The following is a 10,971-nucleotide window of genomic DNA, read 5'->3' as shown; positions in this document are numbered from 1 at the left end:
TTATCGGCCTTCATCGGGCACTACCTTCTGACGCACGTCAATCTTCTGGAAATGTGACCGATCTACGACTATCTTGGCTGGGATCGCGGAGAGAGCTCTGATGGTATCTCGCCCTTCACAGTCTACATAAAGTAATCCGGTTCAGTGAAAGAATTGCGACACTTTTTTTACCATTAGTTTTTTTATAAAAATGTAATTAGGGCCGTGGATGAAAATAATGGGGAACTGACTCTGACCGGTACCAGCAGCTACAGGCTGTGCTGTAACCTAAGCTTCGACAAAATAGACTGCCTTCGGTTGACGGCGTGGCGTCGTGTGGTGCAAGTGTAGAGCGCGCGGCTGTCAAACAATGGGACCCGGGATCTAATCCCGGGTTGTGCCCAGAGACATGTCCGAACTTGTGCCCCGACGTTGTGCCCTTGGGAGAGGCACTTAACACGACTTTTCTCACTTCACTCAAGTGTAAATGAGTACCTAGCTCATCTAGGGTTAGGGACGTACCTCGGATAGGACGTTAAATAGAGGTCCCGTGTTTGAGGAGAGCCACACCCCGCGGACGTTAAAGAACCCACCACACCTTTCGAAAAAGAGTAGAGGCAAGCCCCGGTGTGTGATGGTACAAATAAAAAAAAAATCAAATCTTTCAGTCCGGTCTGGGATGACATCTTGAAAAGGTGATAGTTCACCTGTTATGTCAATCCTTCCACAAAATGTGGTAAATCAAAATGTGGTGGTGTCAAAGTCAAGTTAGTTCAATTATAAAAGCGACCAAGAAGAAGACAGGGAAAGTGGGGGCCATGGCTAAGATATTTGCATTAAACATGGCGACTTTGCTTAAGAAGAAAGGTTTTAAACTGATTTTGAGTAGCGAGTTGAAAGGCCGAGATTGATCGAGCGTGATGTAGAGTAAAGATTTTATAAAGCGGTTTGTTGAGAAATTCATAGACATTAGATTTAGCTCAATTCTTATATCGCATGTACATGAAGGAAAAATAGCATGGGGACAAGTTCAAGAAAGTGAAACACGTTACGCCATGTGACACCTCTCCCCATTATTGGTCAGTTTCGTCATGTTTATACATTACTCCTCTATAGAGAAGTCGTGTGGAGATTTCCCGTGGAACCCCGCTGAAGTAACGGTGGACTGTGACTACGACTACCGGCAGACATGGGCATGGCCCAGCCCGGTGTATGTCCGCGGCCGCTGCCGTGTCTCCTGTCTGGATGCTGAGCTGCTAGTCGGTCCTCCCGGGGATGAAATATATTATAACTGCACTGTCAACAACGCCAGCTGGACCGGTACCGAGCCTGTCTGTATCGGTAGGAGACGACATTTTCCTATTAACTGTTTGTTTTGTTTTGTTTCTTTGCGATGCCATGTTTGTTTGTGTCTGCACTTCAACTAGACAGTCTCTAATCGAACATTAAAGGCCGCTTTTCACAGAGATCGCAAGGAGAAGAAGAAAGTAATTAAATATAATTTTGACCCTTTGTGACCTACAACTGACCTTAAAGACGAAAAATCAGGGCCCCGGGTCCTCCTCCTATAAGACCTATTTTCTGCCACGGAGTTAGTAGCTAAATTGACTCCAACCCTCATCCCAACATCATAAATGGATTATCCTCTGTAGGGGATCTCTACCCGTCTGGCTCCAAGGACAATAGAATGGGATCAGAGCAGACGACGGGAAATCATTTGCATATTAACTGACGTCTCAAGTTTTGAAAAATCCTGTATTTTTCTCACTAGTTTTTAAAGAAAACATTGTCAGACATTTTCATCTTTGTTCCCAGGTGGATTCGACAACTCGTCAGTAACCGAGAGCGAGGCCAACCGAGTCCGGCTGGTGGGGGGAGAGTTCTACGGCTGCGTGGAGCTGTACGATGACGTCACGCAGCAGTGGGGGCCGGTCCTTACTCATGTGTATGACGTGTGGGATTCGAGGATGGCCTGGGTGGACCTAGTCTGCAGGGACGTCGGGTTTACTGGGGGTTTGGCCACTCACGCATTTCCTACGGGCCGTACCTGGCCTCAGACGATATCATCCCAATTCTCCCCCTCCTACTCCCGCCCTAGCGACACCGGTCCGAACTTCTTCCTGAACACGAGTTCTCCGGTGTCCGCGGGAGGAGTTCAGCACCTGTCCGACACCGTGGAGAGGGTGGTCCGGGGCGACTGTGCGGCAACAGAGAGCAGCTGGACCTGTAATGGGAAACTGATGTGGTTGGCCTGTCAGAAGGAACGACAAAGTAAGTCCCTAGTCCGATTGTACTGTGTCTAAAGTTTTGAGGTACGTTAAAGTTTTGAGTGTTCCACGCAAACAGCTAGATATGTGAAATGAAAGTTTGCGTACAGTTACTTCTACAAATTGAATATAACAGTATTCAGAGTTCGACGTCCTCCTCCCCAGTCCAGGGCGACCTGTCCTGTAACTCCACCGCCATGTCGGTCAGCTTCCGCCGGGATGATCTAGGCCGCCATGACGAGTCCAGCATGCACCTGCGCGACCCAGCATGCACTGCGGTCTTCAACGTTTCACACGGGACTCTCACCACTCCTCTTGACAAATGTGGGACAACAGCAGTGGTGAGTTTTAATTTTGGGAAGACATGAAATCTCCAAATGGAAAAGATTATTGACAGTGAATTGTGGAAAACGACGTGAAGAGTGTGAGAAGTTTGCATAAAACTGATAGCGCAAAGGGGACGATAGAAGTTTTGTGGCTTCTTGAAATTTGAAAAGCCTTATTAACCTTCATTACCTTATTAGGGAAGATGATTTGAGTGTTTCACCCATCGCATGGAGAGGCCTCCATTACCTTATGAGTGGAAAAGAGGGATAGGAGTATTCTCTAAACAGAGGTTTCTGTCGCGATGTGTTGGGTTGCAAAGCAACGTTAACCGAAACATGGAAAATCTGCCCCCCCCCCAAAAAAAAACACTCAACCCCTGCCCTTGAAACATCGTCAATGATGAAATAGAAATAAACGTGATGAATTTTCTACAGGAAAACAACACAACCAACAAGATCGTCTACACTAATGACGTATTCGCATCACTGCTGCAAAGTTCCCCGGATGGAGCTGACGTCATCACCAGGACCACGGAGGACCGTTGGACGTTCAACTGTCATTACGTCAGAGATGACGCCGTATCTGTCGGCGCCCTGTTTCCGGTACCGGCTTCAAGGTGGGTTTTCTCAAGCTGAGTAAGTAGTCATTATGTAAGAATGTCAAGATCGTAATGACAACAGGCTGCCCGTACCTTTGTGTAAAACAAGGAGGGCGACCATGTTCTGTTCTCTTCCCACTGCATCATCAAATGTGCCCTGATTGTTGTCAGTAGCTGTTAAAGACAAGGTAAAGATATCAAGATATCAAAAATATCATCATTGCTGCATCATTAAATATGCCCAGATACTCAACAGCTGTTCACGACAGGGATAAAGATCAACGACTTTGCTACTTTGTCCCTAGAATGGGCAACACTTTGTTTCTTTTCTCCCCCAGTGTGGTGATCCTGAACGGGGACGGCGCCTTCACCTTCAGTATGAACCTGTACCGCTCAGACGGCTTCTCCCGGCCGTACGCACAGTCGGACTTCCCTGTGGAGGTATGTATGGACCTGTACGCACAGTCGGACTTCCCTGTGGAGGTATGTATGTACATGTACGCACAGTCGGACTTCCCTGTGAAGGTATGTATGAACCTGTACGCACAGTCGGACGTCCCTGTGGAGGTATGTATGAACCCGTACGCACAGTCGGACTTCCCTGTGGAGGTATGTATGAACCTGTACGCACAGTCGGACTTGCCTGTGGAGGTATGTATGAACCTGTACGCACAGTCGGACTTCCCTGTGGAGGTATGTATGAACCTGTACGCACAGTCAGACTTCCCTGTGGAGGTATGTATGAACCTGTACGCACAGTCGGACTTCCCTGTGGAGGTATGTATGAACCTGTACGCACAGTCGGACTTCCCTGTGGAGGTATGTATGAACCTGTACGCACAGTCGGACTTCCCTGTGGAGGTATGTATGAACCTGTACGCACAGTCGGACTTCCCTGTGGAGGTATGGGCATCGGAATTACTGTTGATATTGAATCTATTCTCGTCTGTCGTCTCCAGGTTGCGGTGAATGAAGACATGTACTTCGGCATCTCGGTGGCGGCAGCCGTGTCCGGTCTGGTCCTGTTTGTGGACAACTGCAAAGCGACGCCGTCTTCCACCCCTGGCGACTCCACAGAGTACTACATCATACAGGACGGGTAGGAACGACGCTTCGATGCTTCCACGCATCTTGAAAAGCTAAACGCTCTTTTGAAGAAACAACAACATATGTATATGATTTAGATTATAGAGTTCCAGCGTCCACAATCAACTTGTATTCATCGCGGGCAAACTTCCCGATGCACCTTTAATCATTGCCGCATTTCCCGTCCTTCCAGATGCCACCAGGACGACACTCTTCAGGAGTTCCCGACCGCCTCGGCTACTTCTGCGCACTTCGGCATCTCTGCCTTCAAGTTCTCCAACGAATCACTGGTACGTCTTTTCTGATCTACGATGTGCTTTAAACTTTGAACGTCTGATGCTTGACACATTTCATCTGATCCATGATACCCGTGTTAGCTGATAGAGAATACAACGCGGCATATTCCATTTCACCCGAGGTACCCGCTCACCGCGGGTCAGAGTCAACTACTCCCGGATGGTCGTCGAATGTCAGTGTGAAGACAGTAATGTCCCTGTAGAGTTACATGTAGGAGAGACATTCGTCGCGGCCTATTCCACCCAACATGGGTTCACTAAACACAAAAAAATACGCCGAAGTGTTGAAAAATCCGAACGGGAGCACTTTTATCTCGTACAGTCCATCGGGAGTAATGAATTCATAATGGACGATCCCCACAATCACACAGATAGTTGACAACTAAGCATTAGGTTATAATGTGTTTCTTTCCCCCAGCCGCACGTGTACCTGCATTGTGACGTCATAGTGTGTCTGGAGAACACCACCGGCTCCAGATGTGACGAGGGTTGCGTCAGCACGCGCAGGCGCAGACGGGCCGCAGACGACGGCGTGGAGGAACGCGCTACCCTGGTGCAGGGACCCATCATCCTACTTCCGGATGAAACTCCAGACGGTAAGGACATCAAACATTGTATTACAATATCTTTCACCGACCCTATAAAACGCTTTGTTTTCTACTAGACTAGAATTATCTGTGTGTACCATACGACCACCACTTTAGTACCCTGGTTTTGGGTCGGGACTACTTGGTTTAGTTCGGTCGGCTTTCATCTGTGACAAGAGACGTGCCTTTTCATGAGTCATGTTACAGTGGGCTGAACCACTGAAGCTTAGCTGCCCATTCTTCTTTAATTTCAGCCTGTGCTGAGAGCTGCGACCTGCATGCCTCCTGCAGCCCCTCGGCAGGGAGATGTGTGTGCGAACCTGGGTGGGTTGGAGACGGGGTCTACTGCCAGGGTGAGTACGGAGATGTGTGTGCGAACCTGGGTGGGTTGGAGACGGGGTCCACTGCCAGGGTGATGTGTCTTCTCCGGCTTCATTTCATACTATCATGTACTGTTAAGAAATCTGCATTTTTACTAGTGTATGTCCAGTTATTCTGTGCTGTTCGGGAAATCTGTACCCCTCCTCCCCGCAGATTTTGACGAGTGCACGATCGTGTCCTGCGGCGTTCATCAGCGCTGCGTCAACACGCCGGGAAGTCACGCGTGCGAGTGCGTGCCGGGATACATGGAGGTGGACAGAAGCTGCCAAGGTAAGACGGACATCAGCGGAACTTAAAGCTTGTCTTAATTTTCACCTGGCTTACTACTAAGCGGATCTTTTGACTATCCTACTTTGCACCTGAATTACTGCTACGAATGCATCGGATGACACATACCTACCTCCAATAAATAAATTTAGTCACTGAGTAATGAAAAATGTAAGTTTTTGTCTTAATTCGAGGCAGTAGGAGGAAGAATATTTGATAAATTTCCAGGACCCAATTACTTTTATGCCAATGTCATTTCCAGCCGCGCATGCGTACCGCTCCACCAGCCGCCTGTTGGCCCGAAGCTTCAGCCCGGCACTGGAGGATCCTGGGAGTCCGGAGTACAGGGATCTGGTGTCAGAGGTCGTCACCACGGTAATACGTCATTGTTGTCGTCACTTACAGTGATGTGTGTGTGTGTGTGTGGCAGTTTATTAGCTTTGAATAAAGAGGATATATTACGCTCGTTCTCATTTAAATGTACGCATTTTGTAATCTCCGTTACCGATTGAAATAAGACGTTCCTGGCATCAGGATATGCTTCATATAAGATGTCAAACTGTAGTTTTTATGACGACCTTAAAACTTTTCCAGCTTTTAAAAACAGCAGTTTGGTACCTTATATGTGGCATATCTTAATGTCAGTAAAGTCTTACTTCTAACGGTAACGGAGATTACAAAATGTGTACATTTAAATGAGAACGAGCGATTAGAGCACAAAAGGTTATTATACCTTTTGACCGGGTTACAAGAATATTCATCATTCACCTTTTGATCGATTCGGATACAGATATTTCGAGCACCCTGGAACCACAGTAAAGGAGCACGGAGCGTTTTGTGGAGGTAACTTGGGTATGTTTCGTTTATGGGTGCTTGTATAGTAGGTTATGAGTAAAAAGACGCAGTAACTCTAGTCGACCCTTCTGCCGTGTCTCTGCCTGATGCGCGTTGCCGGTTTCCTTCCTCAGCTGGAGTCTCTGTACCGCCGGACGAGTCTGGCCGGAGACTTTCTCCGCGTCATCATCCTCGCCTTCCGGCCCGGCAGCGTCCTCGTGGATCACGTCATCAACATCCGGGCTACCGCGGACTTCTCTCCAGCGATGACGTCAGAGGAGTTCAAGGTCCTGGTGGAGAACGCCAACGGAACGGAGCTGGACATCGACATGGGCGGCGGCGTCACCATCATGGGTAAGCTGGCCTTCGCAACTCTACTTTGTGTACGTCTTTGCCTTTATGATTCATCTTATGTACCTTATGTAGAAATCACGGGGTTTGATTTTGACCAATTTATCAGCTACTTTAGATTAGATAGGACAGCATACCAGAGGTGAGGTTTGACTCTTCTTCCTTCAAGTAATAGTTCTATGATATGGCCTGCCACACCAAGTACGCACTAATAATCTGTCGATTATCATTTGGAGCACTTTAGGCCAGCAGAGCGCAACTGAGGTTTAATTCATTTTTACAAATCGTTTCTCTGCTATGTCCTGTCCTGTCACTGTCACTGTCACAGCTGGAATAGATCAAATGACGAAGGTCGTCGCTCTCCACCCAGACTTGTTTTTTAAAGGTACCTTAGTGATAACATCTATCATCACTCCCCCCCCCCCCCTGCAGACTATGACGAGTGCTCTGACCCGGAGAAGACCGACTGCTCCCCGCACGCCGCCTGTCTCAACACCGACGGCTCCTTCTCCTGCAGCTGCATCATGGGATACCAGGACAAGTCCCCGGATGCAGCCTCTCGCCCGGGAAGGGTCTGTGAGCCGGAAGGTGGGCGAGATACAATGGAAAAAAAATCAATGGCTATAACAGCTAAACACTCTCAGGCTTTTATTCCATGGACATACAACACACTTACTGAATAAACGTAGGCTTCATCCACACAGTCACAGATTTACGGATTGACAACTGTTGATATCAATGCACCGGATTCTAGCTCTGAAATATTTCTTGTGAAAATATTTGAAGCTTGCCTTGTTATCTCAGATTCAATCTAAGTTAGCTAAGAAACAACCTAAACCCGAATTGAGAGATCAACAATACATACTTGTGCCCAATACTTGCTTACGGTGGGAATTCTAAAATTAAAAGTTGTTCGGTTCTGCGCTGCAGGTGTCTCGGACAGCTGGGTCCCGGCAGCGGCAGGTGCTGCAGCTGCAGCAGCTGTCGTCATCATCGCCATAGCAACCGTCGCGTGTCTGCGTCGTGCCAAGCACAAGGACGGGTTCAAGGACGTGGAAGGTCAGAGTTGAATTGCAGTCCACCTGACTTTGTATTTACAAGTATATTGTGCACAACAGTCATATCAATCCAGACCGGGTTGCTATGGGAAAATAAACAACGTTGGTTTAATTTTTGTATGTTGGTTACTGACAAATACTTATTGGTCTTGTTTTCTGTTTCAGGTCACAACAATCTTGCTTTCACTGAGGCCACGGGGAAACCGGCGGAGACTGTCAGCAGCGCCCCCTGCCGGAACTGCAACAGCGGCGTCTAGACCCGTTGTTGCGCCATTTTTGGCCCAGTAAAGTTTTGCTTTTGGGCCCGCTTGCTTGTTTGCTTGCTTGTTATTTTGTGCTTGTGTGGACAAAATATCTGAAGATATGGCTAGTTCTTATTTTTCCAATTTCGTAGATGGATCAGGGCTGGTCCAAATTTGGACATTATATTTTGAGCCCGTTTTTACTTGTTTTGTTTGAAATGTAGAGGAGGTGTTGGGCAAGCACTGGATAGAGCAGGGGAGGCGAGCATAACGTGGGTTATGATGTGTTTTGCGTTTATCATCTTGATTTTGGATGACCCAAGACTGTCAAGTGAGATCTGAAAGCTCCGTCTGACATCTACAGATTTTCCGGTTTTTATCATCGCATCAGTTTTAAGATGTAACATCTGTAACTCCCAACACGATAAAACATCGGGTAAATAATGTATTGTTATATTATAAGTTGTTGGTGTTAAGTGTTTTATTTTGTTGTGTGAGTGTTTGTGTTTGTTCATCATCACGCTTTGACCGTGTGACTATGTTGACATTTCAATCAAAGATCAATTCAATTCAAGACATGTGTTGTGTGTTTAGATCTAAGATGTCTTAGATCTTCTGTTATCGAATATCTTATAGTTGGCACTGAAGTATAGTTACCTGTTAAATGTTACATGTTGATCTTTTGTGTAATCTGGACATGTCTTGACTTCTAAGATGTTTTTATGACACTGGAGATGTTTTGGTCCCTCTGGATGTGGAAAAAATGTTCGCCAAGAATGATGTACATTCTTCAAGTTTATGGACTGTTTCGGGAATGTTTAATCTGGGTAGTAAATGTTTGGAGTTTTCGTGTCAAATGTCAGTGCAAAAGGATCACACTCGCTACATCAAGTTACAGGAAAAAGATGATTCAGTATTCAGAGATTTACTACCTTTTCAGAGCACCACAAAACGTTTAGTGTGGTTTCAATATAGGCACAAAACATTGCGTACTAACGACTGAAAATCCTAAGTGAATGAGCTTTCTAGCACTCCAGTTATTATGAAACCAAGTAGTTTTTCTAATTGTTTCTATGATTTACTACTCTTTCACAGCATCTCCTGATGTTTAGCGTGGTTTGAATATAGGCACAAAACATTGCGTACTAACGACTGCCAAATGAATACTACGTTAATGAGCTTTCTAGAAGCCCAGTTCTTATGAAAGCTAGCAGTTTTTCTAATTGTTTTTATTAAAAGCTTCCCGTGTGCATTACAGCGTTTTATCAGTTTCATAGTACTTTCTAGTATAGCTAAGTTTGTGCAAGCAAAATTAATAGGAAACATATGCATATCACCAAGAGTCAAACTACTAAATCTACTCAATGGGACTGAGGTATCATCTAAACCTGTCCGGTCCCCGACCGAGGGTCCCTTCGCTCTCCTGTTCATCAGAGTGGCTCTAGCACTAGAGTCGGCGTTTCTCACGTACCTTATAAAGAGGGTCTTTAGTCTACTCTGATTAATGATTGAATATGATTAAACCTTCTTGGTTTGAGAACAGCAAACGCTTGCTACTGACTGTTAATGTTAATACCCCGAACGACTCATCTTCTTATGTCTGCAGGATTTTCAAAATGTGTATGAGTAGGATTTGTTAAAAGATAATGTTCAGACCACTGGCGTTAAATATTCTATATGTACAAAACCTATTTTAAAGATTTGTCATCGTTAGATCTTCTGAGGCTTTTTGTAGAAACGGTAAATTAATTGCTGATGAGGAAGTGACAGAAGGAATGGATTGGTGATGACCTCTCCGCCGCAATGACACTGCGAATATGTGTTGTGTCTTCTCCCCCCCCTCCCCTTTTACTAGCACCAAGACCTGACACGGCAGTACAGTAGTGCCTGAGCAGCCATCCATCGTGGGCTCACCCGGGCTTTGGCGGGAACATATACGTGTTGCCTTGCCGACGAGTGTAGTCTACATTCCGTTTTTGTAATATCATACTGTATGCGACCTATTGTACAAATCTACTTTGTAACGTGTTACAGCATCACAGAGCAAGAGGCATTTTGTAAGACACTTAATAAGCCCCCGACAAGGGCGCTGCGCGGCTGTTTTACAGGCAGCGATCCATGGCAGTTACAAGAGAAGTAACGCACGAGTGTACCTGCTGAGTTCATTTGGTGTCACGCCTTGTATTTTACTTCATTCATAAGAAATAAAGACGACATTTCCTCCTTAAGCAGCTGCTATTTCAGATTCAATATCATAAACGTAACAAAGCAAGATCAAGTAAGTGATAGAATTTAATGACTTAGAATACCATAAAAAAACATGCTGGTACAGCTTGGTGGAACTAGACACTCCATGCAGCAAAAAGGCTCCGAACTCTGCTTCACTCATTTGCATACATATTAGGAAAGTTTTTTAACCTTTACATTATCTACTGTCACCCGAACAACGTCCGTGCCGTGCTGATGCAACAAGAATCAACAGACCTGAACAGAAGAAAAATGCACCAACAAACCCCGATGTTGTGTCCTTGGGAAAGGCATTTTACACGAAAGTGCAAATAGTAGATTATCGTGTGAAACTGTCATCGTGTTCATTATTACAATTATTATCGTGTGAAGGACTCTCGAACGGGTTGATGCACAGTCATCTCTTCTGACACGACGCTTTTCTGACGCCATTCGTCCATAGGGGAGTTTG

General features: G+C 46.0%; 1 protein-coding gene across 1 annotated transcript in view; it reads left to right on the top strand.

The window, feature by feature from the left end:
* LOC136434459 (uncharacterized) overlaps positions 1 to 9,525 on the top strand; it is a 12,504-nt gene extending 2,979 nt beyond the window's left edge. Inside the window, exons 5-19 of the mRNA XM_066427261.1 lie at positions 1,096 to 1,320; positions 1,795 to 2,250; positions 2,412 to 2,587; positions 3,008 to 3,189; positions 3,510 to 3,612; positions 4,131 to 4,270; positions 4,451 to 4,547; positions 4,972 to 5,149; positions 5,395 to 5,493; positions 5,675 to 5,791; positions 6,051 to 6,163; positions 6,757 to 6,976; positions 7,406 to 7,561; positions 7,904 to 8,032; positions 8,197 to 9,525. Of these exons, the coding sequence (XP_066283358.1) occupies positions 1,096 to 1,320; positions 1,795 to 2,250; positions 2,412 to 2,587; positions 3,008 to 3,189; positions 3,510 to 3,612; positions 4,131 to 4,270; positions 4,451 to 4,547; positions 4,972 to 5,149; positions 5,395 to 5,493; positions 5,675 to 5,791; positions 6,051 to 6,163; positions 6,757 to 6,976; positions 7,406 to 7,561; positions 7,904 to 8,032; positions 8,197 to 8,288 (2,483 nt within the window). The 3' untranslated portion in view covers positions 8,289 to 9,525. The remainder of the gene's footprint in view (positions 1 to 1,095; positions 1,321 to 1,794; positions 2,251 to 2,411; positions 2,588 to 3,007; positions 3,190 to 3,509; positions 3,613 to 4,130; positions 4,271 to 4,450; positions 4,548 to 4,971; positions 5,150 to 5,394; positions 5,494 to 5,674; positions 5,792 to 6,050; positions 6,164 to 6,756; positions 6,977 to 7,405; positions 7,562 to 7,903; positions 8,033 to 8,196) is intronic.
* The last annotated feature ends 1,446 nt before the right edge of the window (positions 9,526 to 10,971 follow it).

This window comes from Branchiostoma lanceolatum, chromosome 5 (assembly GCF_035083965.1).
Source record: "Branchiostoma lanceolatum isolate klBraLanc5 chromosome 5, klBraLanc5.hap2, whole genome shotgun sequence".
In the NCBI taxonomy this organism is placed as follows: Eukaryota; Metazoa; Chordata; class Leptocardii; order Amphioxiformes; family Branchiostomatidae; genus Branchiostoma; species Branchiostoma lanceolatum.
Note: the sequence above shows the minus strand (reverse complement) of the source record. Positions and strands in the feature narration are given on the sequence as shown.